This window comes from Emys orbicularis, chromosome 1, assembly GCF_028017835.1.
Source record: "Emys orbicularis isolate rEmyOrb1 chromosome 1, rEmyOrb1.hap1, whole genome shotgun sequence".
NCBI lineage: Eukaryota > Metazoa > Chordata > Testudines > Emydidae > Emys > Emys orbicularis.
This window is the reverse complement of record NC_088683.1, coordinates 103,980,018-104,003,007: the sequence shown is the minus strand read 5'-3', so window position 1 is coordinate 104,003,007 and position 22,990 is coordinate 103,980,018. Positions and strand designations below refer to the sequence as shown.

The following is a 22,990-nucleotide window of genomic DNA, read 5'->3' as shown; positions in this document are numbered from 1 at the left end:
GTTCTTACAGAGCAGTGCTTGTGTGTCAGTAGTAGTAACCTGAGCAAATCAATACACAGAGGGTTGGAGAAATAATACTTCATTCTAATTATAATTAACTTGCATGGTGCTCACATTCAAACATTCAGTGATGAATCTGATGGGTGTCTGGCCTTCTGCCATACTGATTCCATGCAAAACGGGCATCTGCAAAGATATTTTGGAAGATCATCCTCCTTGTCTTGTTCTAGTTAACCTTAAGCTCTCTAGAAAAGGGATCAGCAACCTTTGGCACGTGGCCCGCGAGGGTAAGCACCCTGGCGGGCTGGGCCGGTTTGGTTACCTGCCGCGTCCGCAGGTTCGCTGCTCCATGCCAATGGGGGCTCTGGGAAGCGGCGCAGGCTGGGGGATGTGCTGGCTGCAGCTTCCCACAGCTCCCATTGGCCTGGAGCAGCGAACCACGGCCAGTGGGAGCCCCAATCGGCCGAACTTGCGGACGCGGCAGGTAACCAAACTGGCCCAGCCCGCTACGGTGCTTACCCTGGCGGGCCACGTGCCAAAGGTTGACAATCCCTTAAGTGCCCAACAAGAAATTTAGATTTAATTCAATCAGCTGTTCCAGCTAAGTTTTTTAAATGAAACTAGATATAGAGAACAGCATGAACCAATGCTGTATGGGTTTTCCTCCCTCGGACAGTTTTAGAAGGTTTTCCTGTGATGTCTGTCTTTAAAGTATTTGCCACTGCATACAGTCTTTAGTGATCCAACCGACCAGCTGCTTCTTGACTACGCAACACAAAATGGCAAAACCTCCATAAGCAAGTCCTGTATAACTTATTGCAGATGAAACTGGAGAAAACTCCTTAGCCAGTGCACAAAGTGCCTCAGTTCAGGCAAGCTATGTGAAAACACCAGTCACTATACCACAGATTTATAATCTAGCATTTTATTGGTAAACTTTTTTTTTTATTGAAGACTGTTGCAGACTGTCAGACTTTATATTTCACCATAAAATTAATGTTATACAACCATACTTAATGCTATAAACATACTGACTTATGACCGTTATCCCTGGCTGTTACTTTCAAGAAGCTTAACCATGTAAAAACCACACGCAAACATGCAAATTCCTTCACTAGTTCTGGATTCTGTTTGCATTTTAGTTGTATTTAAAACAAACAAATCCAGGAGTTGTGTTATATCCAGGATTTATACATTCTGTAATTGAGTAAGTGTGGTCCCCATGAAGATGAATAGGCACTTAAATTTATTTTGTAAGCTTATTCTAGGTGCAATACAAAAATAGATTAATAGGAAAAAATTAGTGTTTATCAAATAGTTTTGTAAATAGACTAGCACAAAAGAAATTCTTGTTACACTTAAAGTACACTAGAAACTAAAAAACTTCATTTGAAAATAAAGTAAATAGTGCATTTTTCTTAACCTTCATTCAGATACACGATCATGCAAACTATGGAAGTTACTAATCACTACGGGTACAAAATTTCTACAGTGGCCTGATTTTCAGAGAGACTGAGCATCTACAACTCCAACTGAAGTCAATGATAAGGTGATCAGCACCTCCAAACTAACCGAAAGTGTATAAAACTGAAGAATGTGACATTAACCCTTTGCTTCGAACAGTCAGCATTTTTCAGCTGACTGTCAGCATCAAGGAACTAACATTGAAACACTCCACAAAAGATTGTCAGCTATTCCAAACAAACCCAGAAGGCAAAATTCTGCTCTCACTCTACTGTAAGTCAAGAGAAACTACACTCAGTTACTCCTTATTCTCATTACTGTAAGAGAAAACAGAATCTGGCCCAGGGTGTGCACAAACATTTGAAAACCAGAGCGCTCTGCAAAAAAGACTCCTTGCTTTCCCCCTTCCCAACCAGCATACGAGGCATGAAAAGTTTATGCTTCTGACTCCTCCCCCCTCTCTTCAGGTATGGCTCCATCCTCTTCTGATTGGTCATTCAATAATTTGAATTTGCCATCATTTGTTAGCGGCATGGACATCATTAACTGAGCTAGTGCTTCTGGATCCTGAAATGAAGATGTTAATGAACATTAAGTTCAACAAGCTGTGGTATCTTTCTTCTTTTAGCATATAGAGCTTCTGTTCAGGTTTGTGTTCTCTGCATGACATATTTTAAAATATGGCTATATATGTATATGAGATTTTGGTCCCAACTTTGCAGTACAGTGGGACTACTTGTGCGAAATTAGACACATGCATGATTGTTTTCAGGATTAGAGCTTTTATTTGCTGCTCTTGCTTAGAATTACTACTCCAGCCCTTGAAATATTTGGTGAAAATTGTGGGTAACTTGTCAACTATTGAAGAAATAATGAGTTTACCCTGTTTCCTGGGAGAAGGGGACTTTGCTTATTATGTAAACTATTGATACATCTAACTTGCTTTGGAACTCCAGTGACACCAGAAATGTGTAGGAAAATTTTGGTAAATCATGAAGTTTTGATATGAATCTTCACAATTGTAACTTCCATTTATTTTGGGTGGAAAAAACACATCCTAACTTTTCAGCCCCGAGGAGAAGAGTTGGGGATAGTTACAGTGAAGTATTAGTGCAGAAATCTCAATTTTTCATTTTTAGGTGCCTTTTTCACTAACTTAGAGGGCTTATTTTTAAACTTGACAAGGACTTTCTCCCTGCAGTGGACAATTGCATATATATTTAAATTTGATTTAGGTTGGTGCAGAATCAGATTAAATGTAAACTTGTGCTGTTTAGCTGATGACTGAGTTAAATGCATGTCTGTGTTCAATGTGCAGTAGCAGCAGTAGTCTTCAGTTTGTACTGTATTTTATACACTGTAAGAGAGCCAAACAGTGCAGTCAAATTTACAGGACGTAGATGAGCATTACAATGAGAGATTGGTGAGAAGAAATCAAAATAAAACAAGTATACTTCACCTTTTGAGCCTCAATAATTTCCTTTCCCAAACTTATTGCATAACAAATCTGCAAAAAAAAGAAAAAAGTGGACTTAGTTTTTAGTAAAACTTTAAAAATCTATGCTAACTTGTATGAAGCATCATCAATGAAAATTCATCATCTCTGAGACTGTTCATATAGCTAGAGTATCTCTTTTAAAAAAAAAAACTTATCATAGGAATGCATGTCTAAATATGTCTGTTTTACAAAGCTAGGGTCTGCTCCAATGCTCACTGAAGTCAATGGACCCTTAGTGACCCAAAGCATCACGACACTCAACTTTTTAGATGCTTGGGAAATCACAGGAACAACACTCAGCTCCACAAAGCCTGAGTCAGGCACCTAGACTCCCTGTACAAAGAATGGGGAGAGCCACAAAAAACCAGCACGCTAGGCGGGGAGCCCCCTAAGAGGAGATGCCAACAAGAGGGGTGTATCCTAAGAACCGCTCCCTCATGGAGATAGACACCTAATTCCAGACTGTAGGGAGGTGCCTAGCTCTGGCACCTGGAATCAGGCACCTAACGTGTTTCCTGGGGGAAGGAATTAAACACCGCCTCACTCTGCACAAAACAGCTGGAGGATGTGGTGGTATCCACCTCTCAACTTCTAGCCCAATGGTTAGAGCACTCGCATAAGATGAGGGAGACCCAGGTTCAATCTGCCCCCTCAGGCAGATGGGGAGAGGATTTGGTTGAAGAGGATCTCCCATCTCTCACCAGAGCTCTAACTACTGAGTTGTGGGTTATTCTGATGTGGGCTCCCTCAATTTCTCCTGTTGAAGCTGTTCCATTTTGGATAAATACTTAGTCATTGGGCAAGAGAGAATGATGCTATAGTTCAGTGGTTAGGCTACATACCTGGGAGGTGGGAGACTAAGCTCGAGTCTCCCTGCTTCCATGACTAATTATTCATACACAGTTGAACAACTTCAACAGGAGAGTGAGAGAAACACCCACATCAACTGGGAGGCAGGTGCCTAACTTAGGTGGATCAGGGCCTTCGTTACTAATGAAAAAGTTCTTCCACATCAGTAGTGGTCTTAAGAATGCAAAACAAAATGGTGGGCTTGGTCTCTCCCATCTTTACTACTAGTTTTTTGCACAGCCTTCTGTTATCTCATGTGCAGCTGTATCCATTAATATCAAACCAGAGACACATTCTGCATTGTCTTCTTCCCTATAAGAAGTTGTAAAGTCTGGGAGATTAGGAAATGAGTTAACACTCCCACTCCCCTGTCAGTCTATTTCAACTATCCCACAATTCTTGTTTTCTTAAAGGTAGTTAGAGAGAAAATATGGGTGAGGGAAGATCTTCTATTGGACCAAAGCCGGTTAGTGAGAGAGACAAGTTTTCGAGCCACACAGTGCTTTTCAGGGCTTGAATGGTCCCTTAGAATATGTGTTAATTACTTATGCTAAACAATCTGTTCCACCTTGCATTTAGCTGTGACACTGGATGTACCTTTCCCAGACGGGAAGAAGAGCTCCGTGTAGCTCAAAAGCTTGTCTCTCACCTATACATATTGGTCCAATAAAAGAGATTCTCATGCAACTTCTCTCTCTAATAGCCTGGGACTTACACAGCTACAGCTATACTGCATACAACAACTTAAAGGTAGCCGTCACAATACAGGTGACAACCTTGCTTTTGCCAGCTTTGCTGCTGGACACTGACTCCTAAGACCTTAGATAGTAGGATCAGCATTCACATAAGTTCCTTTCTATGTGCTTATGCCATCACATGTCCCTCAATCATTAGATTAAAGGAAACCATCTGACTCTGTTTCTGTAACATTCCCCCTATAGGAGGCTTCCAAAAGGCAGACTGACACTAGGATTCATTTTTTTTTAAAAACTGTATAAAAATACAATATAAAACAATCACAAGACCTTTTCGCCTTCTGTGTTGCTCTCAAAAATATTCGCACTCATGGATTCTTCCCCCAGAGACTCGGTGACACGGACCACAAAACCAAGCAGTCTCTTGTTATCCTGATGGGCAGCAAACTGCGTCACACTGGCAAGTTCAAACTGGAAAAGCATATTAGAGAACTTTAAAACTAGCAAAAGCTCAACTAGGTTGGGAGACCAATCCTCTCTGCGATTAAATGTTATCAGTGCAGAGGGAAACAATCAAAGAGATGTTGCAATTATTTAAACTTTACTATCACGATGAAGAATTACTTACAGTTGTTCGTGTAACTTGGGTTTGAGGATCTATTAACCTGCAATTATAAAAAGTTTTAAGTAAGAATACTGAGCACTTCTGTAATGAGTTCGGCCATATAGCTTAAACCAGGGGTTCTCAAACTGGGGGGTTGGGACCCCTCAGGGGGTCGCGAGCTGTCAACCTCCACCCCAAGCCCCGCTTTGCCTCCAGCATTTATAATGGTGTTAAATATATAAAAAAGTATTTTTAATTTATAAGGGGGGTCACATTCAGAGGCTTGCTATGTAAAAGGGGTCACCAGTAAAAAAGTTTGAGAGCCACTGGCTTAAACCTTTTACAAAAGAAAGAGGATCATTATACCTATTTAACACATGGGGAAACTGAGGCACGCCCTTGAATTGATTTGCCTAGTCTTGCAGTAGGTCAGTGGCAAAGCCAGGAATGGAATTCAGCTCCCCTGACTCCCAGCCCAGTGCCCTTTGCCATGCTGCCTTTCTGATGGCATAGGAAACTTGGAATAGCCTATGTGCCATGAACTAGTACTACACAGGTTTGTACTTGTACATTATCAAATTAATAAAAACACCCAAAATAAAGGTTTTTTTCTCCCCAAGTGTGTGTGTGAGAGACCTGACTTGTGCACTGGCTCGCTTATCTGAAAGTTTTGATGGGAAGGCAGCTTTGACGCTTATTTAAAAGCAATAAAAACCGGACAAGTGATCTATTTTGCAGTATTGTGTTTCAAATTCGAAGGGAAGTAGGAGTGTCTGCACAGAGGCGATCTTTCTAGACCTCTCTGCTACTGTTCTTGAAGTAACATGCAGCCTTGCTGCATCCTGAAAGTTTGGATGGGATGATTTCTAACTTGTGAGACAAGAAAGGACCCACTTTAATGTGAGTTGGAGTCCTCTACAACAGCAAGTCCCAGGAGCTGGGGCCCACCCAGGTAAGGAGAAACCCCCAATTTCAAACTTTTAGATGATACCAGAGCAACTTTTGGATTTGTTTATTGCTAGAACTTACAGTCTCACTCTAAAGAGATCTGAGTGGGGGGCCCAGTCATTGGTCTGTTACAAAAGGCAATGGTTACAGCGTGGATGCTATAACCTCCTCCACTGTAGTGACACAATTGGCTTTATAATTAAAAAAATTATGCCTGTAACAATGGGGCTTTCCCTGTTCAAACTTTTGTTGTTCTGTCTGTAGAGATCCATATGTGCAAATCTCCTACCCTTTGGGGAAACAAAGGTGGTGTATTTAAAAACACCCTGTCGCCTGTAGATACCTCAAATGGAAAACAGAATGGTAGGGCTGTGTGTGTTAAGAATTTTACTCTACCTGAGACTCTTGGTGGTGACCATTAGATGGGATTCAGTTGTACGGAAGATGTTATGGATGGCACGAGCAGCCAACACTTGCCTCATAGCTTCATAAATCACCTCATTTGTATCATCTGATTGAACAGCCATAGATCCTAAAAACCGAACTACAAACATCTGCTGCAAGAGTGAATCTGGAATACAAAGGAATGGGCTCCTGTACTACATTGATTCATGCCTGTGTTCAGAGTTATCAAATATCTAATTACTACCAGAACTGTTCTGAAAAACTACGGTCAATTATCGGGTCCTAACTTGGGATAACTGTGCTTTTCACATCATTTCCTCTTCAATCATATTCCCTGTTAGCCAGGTTTTAGTCTGACCCAGCTTTACCAAATGCTTGGATTGCGTGCAAGTGTAACAAATAAGAATTACAGCAGAGAAATATATATTAAATTTAACTGATTAATTTTTTATTAAAGTTTTTTTCTTTTTGACTTGTTGTAATACCACCCTTGGTCTTTCTCTCACTGCTGCTCCAGCTCTGGGATGGCTGATTATTAAGTAGTTGGACTGACTCTTTATTTATCACTCTTAAAAACTGTACAATAATTTTGCATAAAGCCTCAGGTTCTAATCTCATGTGATAAAATTTCTGTTTAAAATTCCTCGCTTATTGCATACTAAGCTAAGTGCCCATCTCCATCACAAGCTCTTATTTACTATTTGTATTATACAGCAGCACCCAGAAGTGTAGGGCCCTACCAAATGCATGGTCTATTTTGGTTAATTTCAGTCGTAGGATTGTAAAATTACTCAATTTCATGGTTTCAGATATTGACATCTGAAATGTCACCGTGTTGTAACTGGGGGCAGGGGGCGTCACTGGGAGGAGTCGCAAAGCTGTTGTAAGGGGGTCACGGGATTGCTACCCTTACTTCTGTACTACCTTCAGACCTGGGCTCTGAAGGCAGCAGCCACGGAGCTTGCTGCAGTCGGCGGAGGTACCCGGAGGTGGGTCTGATTTCCCCCCTCCCTCCCCCCCATAGTAGCTATACAGGGGAAGAGGAAGTTCCATTCCTCCCCAGCCCTGCCGGGACTAGCAGCTGGAGCCTGGTGCATGGTAGGAGCCCCCAGCTGGGGCATCCCAGCCCTACCCCTTCCCCCCCCTCCAATAGCTAGATTTCATGGTTTGTGATGCGTTTTTCATGGCCATTATTTGGGTAGAGCCCTACCCATAAGCCTCAGTCGGGATCAGAGGCCCCTTATATTAGGTCAGCGTTTCTCAAACTGGGGGTCCCAACCCAAAAGGGGGTTGCAAGACTATTGTTGGGGGGGGGGGGTCGTGAGAACAGCGGCTGCTGGTCGGGCACCCAGCACTGGGCTGAAAAACCATCTATAAAGCCGTTAATACCACTATACATATGCTTGTGACTATTACTCCATTATAATGAGCCAAAAAAGTGTTTACCTTCCTCATCGTTCTTGCTGTCTTCAGATTCTCCAAATGGGTTTGTGCGCCTGAAAAATATTTTTAAGAAAATCTAATCACATATGTGCTCAGAGCAGCAGATTGATTTTATGAAAGTTCTCATTATCGGTTTGAATGATCATACACAAACGTTGTAAAGGGAATAGCCCTTTCCTCTCAAACCGTTTGGTCAAATTTGTTGAACGTTAGCTGGCTGTACCTGCCACCTCTGTTTTGATCCAGGAATTCAGTTGCAGGAAGTACCATGTCAAACTGAATCGGCGTTCCAGGTGCTATTAACTCTGTGCAATCGGGTTTGGTGGACAGTTCTTTAGGGATGATCTTGTCACTCTCCATCTCCATATTCTTCACATTCTGGCTACATTGAAAATGGAGAAAGGTTTTGAATGAAAATGTAATGTCATAACGTTGGAAGGAAGACAGGTTTACACCAAATCCCAGTGTTCATTGCCCCCAATAAGCAAACTGCAATATTAACACGTCACTGAGGCTACTAACTGAATTTCTCTTCCTCTTCATCGTCATAAATAAAATCACTTACTAGTGAAAAGAAATGTTGCTACATCCGAAAAGAAGGGGAACAAATTCCAAATGAGCTGCAGTGCCTGCTCTTGGTTACATGTTACCATGGTGAATGATGTGCGCACCACTGCCTTCTATTGGTTATAATCAGAACTACGCCAGTGTATCTGCTCACGTATTAGAGACCTGTGTTTATTGAGCAGAGAGGATCTGAGCTGCCTATCTGTGAAGTCCTGAATGGCAAGGGAATGGACATAATGACAACCACTAAAGTTCCCAGATGTCACAGATTTGGTACAATACTCAGGAGCAAACTGTGTGTTTTATGTAACATTCGTCCCTGTTTTTCCTCCCAGAGTTCCTCAGGGTGTGGAACTGCTTTTGAATTTCCTGCAACTGCAGAAATCCCCTACCGATATTTAAGCCTATTTATTTTGATAGCAGAAACTTGATTTTCTGTTCGTACACAGAATAACGCAGAGCTAACTCTCTGCAACCCAACTAACATTTTTCCTCCATGTAACAAAATTCGATGCAGGTATTTTCCCTAATTATTCATTATTAAATCATCCAGGGCATCGTAAAACTCCGACCAAAGTAAAATTCCCACCTCCTGAGTGAAATGGGAAAGCAAGTATGCAGTGTAGTTGTAGCTGTGTCGGTCCCAGGATATGAGAGACACAAGGTGAGTGAGGTAATAGCTTTTATTGGACCAACTTCTGTTGGTGAGAGAGACAAGCCTTTGAGCCACAGATATTCTCACCCACCTTCTCTTTTTCATTTGACTGGCACTTCCTATGGCTTGTGGGAGCCTATGAGGTCCCTAAGGAATCACAGTAAACTGGGAAGGACTAGTTTTTAGCTGGAGGTCAGTATGGAGTCAAAAAAGGTGAAACCTTTGAAGGGTTAGAGATTAGATATGCACAAGCCAGTAAGAAATACATAAGCTGGAAAAAATCACAGCAGGACTGTATACAAAACTCATACAGACGTTTTTACCTACTAAAGTTTGATAGAGACACTCTACTCTAATTTGCTCTACTTTATTTAGTGCTCTGCTTTTAGGGTCATGCATTCAGAGCATGAATATAGTCAGTCTCTGGAGCTGGCTTTGGACCCCAGTCACAGAGACTGAGGAGTTCTTGCTGGTCAAGAGGCTGGATTTCTCAAGAAAAATTCAATGGAAAACGTACGTTTGTTTGTTTTTTACATCCAGGTGCACGCAGCTTCATTAACAACCTCTATTTGGGGATAGAGGCTTTAACACCTGACTTGAATGGGTCCAGGAGCAGACCCAGCGAAGACTGCAAGACGGCTCCTTGTGCTGGTTTCAGAGTACACACAGGAATAGGGCAAGGCAGTCTACATTAAATTTGTATGGTGACAGCACTCAAGGGCCCCCAATTAGTAATCAGGACCCCATTGTGCTGGGCACTATACAAGCATATAATAAAATTGTCCCTGTCCCGAAGAGTTTACAATCTAAGTACTGTGTCTGTTTCATGACAAATGAACAGGAGAAACCCCACCTGTATGTTAAAATTGGAAGTGGCTGGGGCCTCGATCCTGCAAGCTGGACTGTATGCAGCAGAGCCCTGAACTCATATGGGATCCCATTGCCTTCACTTTGGGCTTCCCACATCTGTCTTGCCCCGTAAGCAGAGTCTGACTGACTGCACAATAGCAAAAACCACTCCTACAGAAAAGCAAGTGTTACCTGGGACGCAAACTTTCATGTTTTTTTCCGAAGCTTGTGATGGGGGTCACTGCCTGAAGGGCCGTCTGATTTAACTTGATTGCAACAGCCTACAAAACAAAATGACATTTCACCCTTACAGCAATGCATGCTATGGGTCCTGTGCTACACCAACAAAGCAAGTTGGAAAGAACAGATAAAAACAAACAAGCTCTCACCTCTGGATTGTCGGTGAGATAGATCTGCCTGGAGATGTTGTTGATCGCACATATCCACTGTAAGGAGAAAAGAAACTGAACACTCCAAACTATTTAAGGGATAAGAAAGTAAAAACGTTAACCAGTGAAATATTTTACCTCCTCGTATTCTTTTTTACTTTCTGCTTGAAGGGTTATCCCCCTAAAACACAAATACATTAGATTCATGTTTTTCTTGTATCATTGTTATATTACATGCACTCACTCTCCCTGCACACAGAGACAGTTTCAAGGGGGGAGACTCAATAATCTCGCAAGTTCATCTTTAACTACTGCGATTCTATATCACAGATAAGGCTGTAAGAAAATCACAAGCCGTGATTTCGCTGGGGAAACTGCAACTTTTAAACACACACCACAACTTTCTATAGCTGCCGTGAATTTGAGTGGTGTTGCGCCAGGTTGCAATACCACTCACTCAGCTTTGCGAGCTGCTGTGCAGGGTTGCAATGCCATTCAAACCTGGTCCAGCTGCCCTTCCGTCATGCTGGCTTTGAGAGCCAGGCAGGACACACGGTGTCCCTTCTGTGCTGCTGCCCTGCTCGGGAAGGCCGGCTGCGTACCTTGGCAGAAGGTGCTGCAGCTTACATGGTGGTGTACTTGTTTCTATTTTTGTGTGCGGTTATTTGTTTTGTGGTACTTGAACTGACCACACCAAAACCACAGCTTTAACAAGCCACGGCTGCAACTTTCGCACCAAAAAAATCATGACTCTGTTACAGCCTTAATCCATAGGGTTATACTGGATACCTGGCTCTGCACTTGTGATGATGGTACTCACGAGTACTTCAGCTAATGAAGCTTTCACAGCACTCTGAGGTAGGCAAGTCGGTATTATTCACATAGAGAACTGAGCTATCATAAATCTAGAGAGGCAGTGAATGTCAGAGCTGGCATTATTCTGGAGTACCGGACTCCTAAGTCCTACACTCCAGCTACTAAATTGTGCCTCTCTGTGAGCAGCCAGCTGTGTGAATACCCTATTCCTAAAGGACACAACATTCATCATTTATGCAACGTGCGCACTTGATTTAAATGTGCAAAAATACTCTATTTCCTGTAGGTCAGCGTTATGATGGCAATCCAGCTCAGTTCAAATGGCTGTCACTAAGGAACTGTGTTAACACAACCATTAGGCATTCTGAAACCCCATCTGGTACACCGGACATGACTGGTTGCTCTCTAACAGAAAACTTGTGACCCATACGATTTTCCTGTAGGAGTGGTGATCTGAAAGCAATATCGTCGGTCTTCACAGTCCACTGCCATTACAGAGCAGTTATCCAGATCCTGAATCAGTCCTCCAGCTACTGCTCCCCTGGGCTGGCACATCAGGTTTCCCCCTTGAGTGAAGAAATAGAGTCTGTCCCAGGTTGTAGTCACCAGGCCTGTTTTACTATAGGGAACACACAGTATTAAGACCAGTTAGCACAGTATTTCTAGTTAGAAATAACCCCAATTCAATTCCTGGATCAGAAACCACCCCCACCAAACTCTGAGCAGGTCCTGCTGCAGATGCAGGGCTGATCCTTATTGTCAAACATGGATCTTTGTAACTTGTAAACTAAATTTCAACAAACATGTCAAAGACACCCAACCACAATGGAGACTCATCCCCAGGGCAAGCTGAAGGGTTATGGGGCAGTTGGTTTTGAGTGATCCAAGTTTAAAACGAACAATCATTTGCAATATTTCCTAGCTGCGAACAGCAGAAGGTTTAGGGCCAACAACTGAGATGAGGCGGCATGGAATTTTATTGTACTCAATAAAAAACAAAAAAGATACAATAGAACCTCAGAGTTATGAACACTTTGGGACTGGAGGTTGTTTATAACTCTGAACAAAACGTTACGGTTGTTCTTTCAAAAGTTTACAACTGAATATTGACTTAATAGCTTTGAAACTTTACTCTGCAGAAGTAAAATGCTGCTTTTAACCATCGTAATTTAAATGAAACAAGTACAGAAACATTTTCCTTACCTTATCAAATTTTTTTTTTTTTTTTTTTTTCATTTAACAGTACTGTACTGGCCTTTTTTTTGTTTTGTTCTTGCTGCTGCCTGATTGCAAACTTCCAGTTCCAAATGAGGTGTGTGGTTGACCGGTCAGTTCATAACTCTGAGGTTCTACTGTACTTTTCAGTGATCAGGAGCAGCAGAAATTTCAACACAAATGGGCATAAATTTTGAAAAGTTACACTTCTACAAAGAGACTCTTATATTGAAAGTACATTCTTCTATGGAGTCATTTACACGATGCTGTAACCCATCTCTTACACTGCTGTTAAACCGTAACATTTGTAATCCAGTTAACTAGCAAAAACTGTTCAAATTAAATGGAAACTGACATTTAAGTTATTTCAAAAAACACAATAATCAGACCCCATCCACCTCTGCTCCTCTTCCATATACATAACTGAAGTCAATGGGAGGGTTAGTAAAAGAAACTCTGCAGGATTGAGCTCTAGTGGGGTACACGTTCAACGCTATGGACCTGGTTTCTCTGTACCACTCCTGATGGTGTAAAGGGAAATTTGTGGTGAAAGCCCTAAAATCCAAAATCTAGCTCCTCCTTGTAAGCAGTATTGCATTTTCATTAGCCCATAAAAGAGAGAACATCCTGATCCCAGTCTCAGAGGCTCCAATGAGCTGCAGACCTCAATCCAACATGACATTTTATTTTTAGACACTCAAATGCGCGAATTCAGGCCTTGTAGGTGAATTCAGGTAGAGGGAAAACCAATTAGTCACAAAGAGGAAGACTTTCAAAAGCCCCTAAAATGTCTTAGGCTCCTAAATCCCATTTTCTAAGGTGATTTAGGAACTGAAAGGTAAAATTTTCAAAAGTGCCTAAATGATTTAGGAGTCTTAATCCCACTGATTTTCAATGAGATTTGGCCCTGAAATCACTTAGGCGCTTTTGAAGATTTTACTCAAAGAATCTTCAGGGTAGAAATAATGCAGAAATCAACCACCAGTCACACAGACAAACAAGGTGGACTATCCTTCTTACTTTCTAAGATTAAGGTAGCCAGCCTTCTGAATAAGGTTTCTGTTGATTGCTGGTGAGGTGACATCAGAATCGGGGGTGTAAACAGACTCATTAACTGAAAGCAAGTCCTGCTGGGATACTCTCATGGCGTCAGCTTCAGCATCCAACTCTCCCTGTATGCTGGAAAAAATCAAACCCGTTTTACTGTCAGTCAGTTAACCCAGGGACACATAACGTATTGTATGCTACTGTGGCACAGCTGGATTAAATGCACAAAAGGTGTTTACACACGGTTCCCTGCTGGTTTGGAGTAGTGGAAAGAGAAAGTGATTTTTACATGGATTTAAATAGGAAAAATAGTTATAAGAATACACATGAAGGGATCTCTATGAGCACTTGGTCAATGAATACAGGAACGAAAGAAGGAATGGAGAAAGATGAAGATTAAGGAATTGCTCCCAGTAAATTAATCTGGGATTACAGAAACAAGATGCACCTGCAAAGGAGACATTGAAAACTTGTGTAACACAAGTAAGGCTGTGTTTTTAATTTGGTAGTGACAGTATCGCCAGGTTCTTCACTTGGTGTTTGTCCTGAAATTCTGGTGTTTAAGAACATGTGTGCTTGGCAGCTAGTTTACTGTAGGCATGCTGTACAAACACATTTACTGTATTTCTACGAAAACAGCATTTACTGTGAACATATTTCAAACAGTACTGTGTTTTTTCTTGGAATGAGTACTGTTTGCACCAAGGATGGCGGTTTTCTTCCCCGAACATTATAAAGGAGAGTGATACGGAGAGAGGAGATATGAAAATGACCAAAAAGCATGATATGATGGCAGGATTATTTTCTGTTTGTCACAGGAACAGCCAAGAAAGGGGCCCCATTGTGGTAGGCACTGCACAAACACAGCGTAGTACACGGTCCGGGCCCCAAAGAAGTTACAATCTAAATAGAGATGACAGGCACAGGGTGGGGGAAGGGGTGGAATACACAAGCAGATCAAGCAATGTGATAGCGGCAAACAGCATGTTAGTTCCATTATTTTGGGGAAGGGGGAGGGGGGTGAGTGAGCAGTTTAGTTAGAAGGGGATAAGCTACATGGAAAGAAAAGGGAAGGGGCTGAGGGGGACAGGGCAGGATAGTGGAGTGAAGCTGAGGTGAAGAGACTGTGAGGAATGCGAAATGCTAAACATGAACCGTGAAAATCAGGCTGGGTTGCTTTGTTTTTTTGAGACACAAACAAAGCTTCAAGCAGCCAAACAGCATTGTGCATATGCGTTTTGATGGAAGCTGAGCAAACAGATGCAGTCATTAATACTAAATCGGTATGTTCCTAGTAATGTTCCTGCTGGGCTTTATAATAATGTGTCTTGGCTTTCGTAGAACTGGTTTGGTTATTTCTGAGAACTGCGTGATTAACTGGAGTTCCTGTCACTGAACCACTGATTAGCTGATCAGAGCCTTTCAACAGTGTGCTACTCACTTTCAGAAACGCTCTAGTGGCAGCTGTCAGCATACAGAAGGAAAACCAGAGTTCTCCATCAGTCACACAGGCCTGGACTCAAAGGGCCAGATTTTTCACCCTTATTCACACTGAGTTGACGACTTCCATGATTTACTCACCTGAGAGTTATTCCATGTGAGTATGGTTTGCAGAATCTGACCCAATCTGAAGCTGCCACAACTGTCTTATCTACAGAGGTCTTGGAGGAACAATACAAGGAATTGCTACTTAAGGAAACACAAGTGATTTGGGGCTAAAACTTAGGTTCCCTTTTTTTAGTAGGGGCTCACAAAACCTCTTACAAATAGACTTTTTTTTTAAATCACTGTAAACAGGAGGGCAGAGTGGGTTCAAACATTCCCCTGCATTACTGGAAACCCTAACCCCGCCGTACTGGTTAGTGCATGAAAACCAGAAAGTGACACAGACTAAACAAAAGTCTGACCATTCTAGATTCATTGCTCAATATTAAAGAAATGGAAAAAGGGAATTTGGAAGCACAAATCTTGAGAAGTATGTTAGATTTTAAAAATTCTTTCCATTGTAACACTGTTATTGGAAACATCAACAAGTTTTTTTTTTTAATTTCTATTTTCCTCTTGACAGTGTCCCTTCCAGTGCAGTGAAGTCAAGTCTTTCACTTTTGTAACAAGTTTAAAATAATAAAATCTTCCACCTAGACATGATTTAGAAAGCAGACATGGTTAGAATTAAACAAGCAGAACCCAAATCTGTCTTCACATCCCTGCGTAACTCCCATTGTGGTGAATGGTAACTGCAAAAGGGTCTCAAAGTACAGAATTCAACCTGGAGAAATAAAAATACACAGATGCAGCAACAGACACACTACAGTGCTGTACAAACATGGATCCAGTCTCTCACTATTATGCATTTTCAGCTTCGGAGTAAATTCACATTCATTGATGCTGCCTGTACTAATGTGAAAAGAGAGCTAAGAGGTCTGTGTCATTAAACGCTAGCAGACTACCTCTATACTGTCTTTTTAGTCCTAATGCTTGAGCCAATCAGAAGGCAACATTTTAACTGATTTCCGTGACCTGATGGACCAATCAGACATACTATTAGACTTTAAGTCCTACCTCTGCAATGCCTCCATTAGAAGCTCATATTTGGCCAGACATCCCTCCTGCCCAAAGAGCCATTCTGGGCTCAGTCAGGAAGCGACTGTGGGTCTGTATGCCCTTCTGTGTGGTGCCGGCCATTTTGAAAAAGCCTTAAAGACCGACAGGGTAAGTTTGATGATATTCTTCCCCGGTTATAAAAATGGTGGTTAGCTAAAAGTGAGACACGATGGGCGCGATCCCCAGGTGCACCGCAACAGCATTCGGCTCACCTGGGGAGAAGGGGAACATAGGTGACTTTACACCACCTTCCTGCACCCTCTGGTTCCTGATGCTGGGGTCTGCCAGCCCTATTCCGCTGAGAATTCCCCTAGTACAGGCTAATCCAAAGAGGATCAAAGCAGCAGCTGGGGATGATGTTCTAACCACAGTGTCGTTCTAAAATAATGAACAAGGAAGGTCACTGTTTTCAGAATAGGAAAGAAGAAAGCAGTTTAATATTAAGACCAAGGTATATTATGGAGCACTATTAATAACATTCAGGGTCAAAACGGTACCTATTTAAGCCTGTCTTCTAAGAAAAATGAACAAAGAGGATCCCTTATAATAGGGTTGGTTGCTAAAATGGGACTTTCAATCCTTTGTGGCCTTCTGATGTTTTGGTAGCTGTTGCTGGGGACATGGGAATCTGTAAACACCAAGCCGACTTCTGAGCTGCGGAGGCCATCAAATGGAAAAAGGAGGTATAGCTATACCTGACCTATGCAGCTGCTACTCTGATTGTCCTAACAAGTAAAGGGGTGAGAGCAGGTTCTACAGCTAATAGACTTATGAACCCGGAATTACAGAGGTGGGTCCCAAGACTTGTGACATTTCACTCCCCCTAGAGCAAGACTCTGGCTAGATGGAATGAAGAAAAAGTTCTTCCTTTTTTCAGCAATGGAAAGCGGTTTTCAAAACATAGGCTGAAGATATTAGACCGAATAGTCAGCCTTCTGTATCTGGAAAGGTGCTTCGCAAGGACAATACGCTAGAAGACATTCCCCTCCTTTCAGAAAAACTATCACTCACTCACTCATGCCCGTCACCCCAATCGGGGTATGGGCCGCCAACCACAGATCTCTAGAGTCCTTTATCCTGGGCCATTTGCTCTAGCTGGTTCCAGGTATAACCCATTTTTATGCTATCAGCCTGAAGGTCACGTCGCCAGGTGTTTCTTGGACGGCCTCTTTTCCGCTTGCCTTGGGGGTTCCACCGCAATGCCTGTCTAGTGATGTTGGTTGGCTGCTTGCGTAGTGTGTGTCCTATCCAGCCCCACCTTCTCCTTCTAATTTCTTCCTCTGCTGGAAGTTGGCGGGTCCTCTCCAAGAGGTAGATGTTGCTGATGGTGTCTGGCCAGCGGATCTGGAGAATCCTTCTAAGGCAACTATAACAGCACAAAACATCGGATTTTTCTACTCACTTTTCCAAGCCCTCCAGGAGTTACTGACTGCACCCAATAGATGGCAAGGAGAGGCAAGAGAAGGAGGTATCAAATAGTTCTGTCACTTAGCTTACAAAAAGAAAATCGTTCTGGACCTGCACATATAATTTATGCTTATTGCAATGTTTGGACTTCTGCTGGCTGGGATTCCCTCACAGCTTGTGTGTGAAACCTCTGAATGTGTGAGGCAGCAGGAGCGCCTTTAGTGCTTCCAAGACATAACAAATACTCAAAGGAACCCTACAGCCCATAGGAAATATGGCACCCCTAGAGCTGGTGACTGCCTACCTGAGCCAGACAGCAAGCTGCTTCAACTGCATTTGGGGCCAGTTCTTCCATTACTGAGACCACAACCCTACACTTGATCTGCTGCTTGGGAGACTACACTTTATAGCTCCTGTAGTTGCTGCTGTTCTTTTGAGGGTCACAGCAGTGACAGTAACCTGGATGAAGAAGTGCATTTTAGTCCAGGTTAGGCAGGATCTGACTGACTCAAGGCAGATTCATTCTTACACAGCGTTATAGCTCTGCTTTGCAATGGCTCATTTCCAGGACTTCCCAACTTTGAAAAGCCCCACCCCCAGAAAAATAAAACCAACTGTGTTCCCTTCAATCCCACGATGTGAGGTTAAAGGCTGATCAATAGATTTGAATTTTAACTAAGTTCGATTGTATTTTAAAATGTGTCAGCTTTTTAGTGTAAGGAACGACAGTCAATATTGGATATGAGACGCTTGAATACATTATTTAAATTCTATTTAAACATGAAATAGAACATTACTTTCTCTGTTTAGAACAGTGTTACTTAGTGATTTTTTTTTAACAGTAGTGATTGAGGCAACACTGATATTTTTCCTCTAACAAAACCTCTCTCATATATGGAGTTTATGTGGGGCCTCAGGCTGGGCTTCCTTTCAGTGGGCCTCTGCTGGGCTCCTGGGGCTTGTCTCCTCCCTAATTGCAGGGTGGGTTGGGAAGGAAAGGCTGGCATCTCCTAAGCCCATCCACTTGTGGCACCAAAAAATATGGATCACTCGGAGGATGTATGATGATTCCTTTCTTTTTTTATAGGCTTTGATCACTGAAATAGTTAACGGTGTTGCTATTTAAAAGTATCATCATCTGCATCTCGGTAACTCATTGAGATGAATAGTGCTATTCATGCCTCTTCAAGATATTGTTTCAGTCTTGCTGCAAACTCACGCAGACACCACTGCACTGGTTATGCTTGGGTTGTGTTTTCAAGCTTCTATTCACAATCACAACAGCTAGAGACTTTTTGTTTTTAAATGAAAGCTGAGACTCTGGAGCACAAGTGAGAGTCCCATCTGCCTCTCTGCCTCCAGCTAGTCCTTTGTGCTTCCTCACAGGAGTGTCCACTGGCAGCAGCGTAGCTGGGGGGGAGCAGGAGAGCGGCTGCTCCCCTGAGCACTCACTCGGCGCTTCCCAGCACGTCCGGGTCTTCGGCGGCACTCACTTCGGGCTCCGCTGCGTGCATCTTGCGGCGGCTCCTGCGGCCGGTGCTTCTCCTGCTCCCCCCGCCCTCACTTTGTGGCGGCCGGGTGACGCTCCTCCCTGTGCCTGCTGTGGGGCGCCTGCTACCTTGCAGCGCCAGCTGCGCTTGGCTGAGGACTAATCCAGTGCGGGTTTCCCGCAGCAGGTAGCTCCAGGTCTTTGGCAGCAATTCAGCAGCGGGTGCTTCAGTCGCTCCGGATCTTCGGCGGCAATTCGGCGGTGGGTAATTCGGCGCGGCGGGTTCTTCAGTCTTCGGCGGCAAGACTTGGGTTTTTCTTTTTTTTCCTTTGCTGCTTCGCAGCGGGTGGCGCCTTTTTTTAATGTGTTCGCTCCCCCTGCTCTTAGAACCTGGCTACGCCACTGTCCACTGGACTTTGGGAAACCCGGGCTTACTCTATAACATGTTTCTATGGTCTTAACTAGAGTGTGAAAAGTGCTCTGTATAAACAAATCTACTGTATATAGACAAAACATTCTGGCATCTCATAAATAGAAGGTACATGCTATCTCTTGGGAGTTTAAAAAAATGAACTTTAGCCTACATGAATGATTTGAACCATAGGGAGCGATCTTTGTAAGGACTGTTTAATGTGGAAAGGATAAAAGTAAGTCAAAGTAGGAAAAAGGTATATAAAATAAGGAACAGTTTAGTGAAAGCCAGTCACATGCTTTTACATGCCTTTTCAAACAGTCCAGAAACAAGACGGGCGCTCGTTGGAAGTTAGAAGGCAGCAAAATTGAAGCTGAAAAAGAAAATACTTTTGTGCAAACTGTAAAGGGAACTCACTGTTGCGGGATTTTATTAAAAAGAGAATGGCTTAGTTAAACTGAAAAATAGACACTTCTACGAACAAGAATGGCAGCTGCAGTTACGTGACTGTGGATAAAATTATGACTATCAAACTTATGTCCTGAAGCATGAGGATTGATTGCCAGCTGGGATCAGGAACAAATTTTCCAATCTTGCTATAGTATAAAACCGTTGGGCAAGTGCACTGGAGGGGGTTTTATCCCTTCCTTTGAACCAGCTGGCATTAGTCACTATCACATTCAAGATACCAGAGTACATGAACCATTGATCAATTCTGGTATGGCAACTCCTTTCCAGTACATATTCCAGGTTATTTATGACCTTTGCTCTCACATGAATTTATATTTAGAAGGCCACCAAGCCCAGAACAGGCAGGGATTTGGATATGCCTTTGTTAAAAAACTGGAACCCTTATTTGCTTTTTACAATTTAGTGTCCCACCTAAAAGTCTGTTTAGTGCTTTATCTAATCTGTCCCAGTTAGAATGTAAGATTTAAAATGTTTTCAGGACTGTCTATAAATTTGGATTTCACTGTCAAGTTCTCGTCTAATGAGCATTAATTATAAGGAAACCAATTTCCATCTCCATTAGAAATGCAAGGAAAAACAAATGTTTGCCAAATGCATAAGGACAAAATTGGGAAAATATTCAGTAAGGGCCTGATCCAAAGCACACTGAACTCAACAGAAAGACACCCATCAATTTCAATGTAGATTCTAAGCTAGCTAGCGCAAGGATTGTCTTTCTTCTAGGTTTGTTCAGTACCCAGCATAATGGGGCCCCAATCCTGAGTTTGGGCACTACCATAATATTAATATTCATTAATACTAAATAGGCTTTACATCAAGCCCTAAACTATTAGAAAACAGAAATCAAACAATCAGATTATATAAAACAATGCTATTAAAATGGTTAGGGGTTTTTTTTTGGCTTAGACTACACTTTTCCCCATTTAAAAGTTTTTCAGTGACATCACATACAGGACAAGCTTTTCAAACACAGGTGCTCAACTCCCGAATTTCTGTGCTCATGAAGGGAATTAGGTGTTTATTTACCCTCTTTATGCTCCTAAATGCTGATTTGTGTGTCCAAAGATGGGGTTTTGGATGTCCTTTAAAGGTACCCAGATTTAAAAAATTGGGCGTATGGTCTTATTTAATGTACAGTATTTGGGCTTTATTCCAAAGATCCTCAATTGCCATTGAAAAAAAAAAAAAACTCTGGCTCTGCTATGCACGTATTCTCTGCAATGCAGATAGTATATTCCTTTTATATATATATATATATATATATACACACACACACCTCCCTACCCATCTGTTCTTTCACACAGTGAAGTACAAATGAAATAAAATAAAATAAAAAAATCAATAAACTCTGTTAGTCTGAGCCCAACCCTGCAGCCGTCTGGTGGAACTCCTCTCCTGAGTAAGGACTGCAGGACTGGGCCCTGTGTGGGGCAAGCCCCATCCAGGCATGGAAGGACGTTAGTAATCTTGCTTGAATTTAACACAAATAAATACAGAAAACCAAACTGAAACCTAGGTGTTGTGTTACCTTTGAACCATGTTTGAAACTGATGATAAAAAGCTGTCCATTCTTTTGGAAAACATCTCTGCTCCCTTCTTAAAAAAGTTAATCTGAAAAATATAATAAGGGTATGCTGGAAATTATCTAAGAAAGGTTTGTCAATCAAAAAATGGATGGTGGGGAAGGTGCCAAACATGATCCTGTGGTGACTCATGTCACAGACTGCCATTCAAATCTAAGACATTATTGAAACACCAACCTCTCCTGTCCCACCTCTTCCCCCCAAACATGAAGGGTAGTGACCACTGACAGTCAAATTACTAATATTAACACTATTAACTGGCCTAAAGAACCATGTCACCCCTCTTCCATCCTCCAGATTTGTCAGCATTGTGCAGAACCTAGTTATGTGGCAGTACGCACTACTGTGCCCCATACTGCTGCATAAGCTGGGGCCAGGATTTTCCCCTTAATTATGCTTATTAGGCCAGGTCTACATTAGAGACATCTGCTGGCACAGCTATGTCAGTCAGGGGTGTAAAGACGTGTATCCATGACCAACATAGCTGTGGCAGCAAAAGCCCCTACTGTACCTGCAGTTATACCAATAAACCTGTGCTTTTACCGGTATAGCGGGGGGAGGGGGTGGGGCTGGCAGTTTTGCTGGTATAAGCTGTGTCCATACTAGGAGTGCTTTGCTGGTATAGGATACCCATATAGCTACACCACCAAAGTACTCCTAGTGTTGACCTGGCCTGAGATGATCCTCCCTAGCAACTGTGCTCTTAATCAGCATAACCAGATGACTGCTATGGAAGAAGTGGATAGGGGGCGAGGAAAACAAACCCTACTCATTCTGACCGACTACCCTTCCCAAGAAGAGTTCAGTAAGGCTATTTTAGTTAGTGGCTCTTGAGTTAGATGGAAACCTATAAAACCAAGTGTTAATTCATTATTAAAGAATCAAACACTGTTCATGCATTAACTATTGGTTCACATTAGATCCCGTATCTTATCTTACTCCCATCTCCATGCACAGGAAGAAGCAGCTACAGCATATAGACACTAACAGTTGCTCCTCCCACCAAATTATTTCCAATATGCTAAGCCTCATCCTCATCCTCTCTTTGGAATCATGAAACACAAGGCGCGCACATTTTAGCTGATCGATTAATATGGACAACTTACAGTACAAAGACAGATAGGCACTTTACAGCTTCTTATGTATGAATATGAGTTGGCTTCGGGCTGGCCTGACACTTTGCATTCTCACAGTAACAAGGCATTACCGTATAGGGCATCCAAAGTCCACGATTCCAGCTTGGCACTTTGTTTCCATACAAGCAGATAAATGGGAATGCCTTGTGTTACTCTGCAGAGAGGCCTCAGTGATTAAAGTAGATTGAAACAGGAAGGGAAGCGCTTGCTGCACCAGCCCGGGAGGGGGAACTGTGAGAAAACACTACTCACTCTAGACAGGAAGAGGGAGCATCATTTGATTTTAGCTGGGGGAAATCAGTGCAGTCTTCCCCTGCTGCGACTGACACCTGTGCCAAGAGGGAGTAAACTCCCTCTACTGGTGTAAGTGGACAGAGAATTCTTATGTTACACACCTTTTGCACAGGTGGAGATGATTATGCAAAGTACAGGAGAGTTAAGAAA

General features: G+C 42.5%; 1 protein-coding gene across 2 annotated transcripts in view; it reads right to left on the bottom strand.

The window, feature by feature from the left end:
• Window positions 1-741: 741 nt before the first annotated feature.
• APPL2 (adaptor protein, phosphotyrosine interacting with PH domain and leucine zipper 2) overlaps window positions 742-22,990 on the bottom strand; it is a 52,259-nt gene continuing 30,010 nt past the window's right edge. For both annotated transcript variants that reach the window (XM_065401943.1, XM_065401951.1), the window contains exons 9-21: window positions 21,356-21,438; window positions 13,418-13,576; window positions 11,613-11,801; window positions 10,505-10,547; window positions 10,367-10,423; window positions 10,170-10,258; window positions 8,130-8,288; window positions 7,910-7,959; window positions 6,455-6,629; window positions 5,135-5,171; window positions 4,837-4,977; window positions 2,924-2,971; window positions 742-2,031 (exon numbers count right to left, since the gene is read on the bottom strand). In XM_065401943.1, coding sequence (XP_065258015.1) covers window positions 1,900-2,031; window positions 2,924-2,971; window positions 4,837-4,977; window positions 5,135-5,171; window positions 6,455-6,629; window positions 7,910-7,959; window positions 8,130-8,288; window positions 10,170-10,258; window positions 10,367-10,423; window positions 10,505-10,547; window positions 11,613-11,801; window positions 13,418-13,576; window positions 21,356-21,438 — 1,362 coding nt within the window. In that variant the 3' untranslated portion in view covers window positions 742-1,899. The remainder of the gene's footprint in view (window positions 2,032-2,923; window positions 2,972-4,836; window positions 4,978-5,134; window positions 5,172-6,454; window positions 6,630-7,909; window positions 7,960-8,129; window positions 8,289-10,169; window positions 10,259-10,366; window positions 10,424-10,504; window positions 10,548-11,612; window positions 11,802-13,417; window positions 13,577-21,355; window positions 21,439-22,990) is intronic.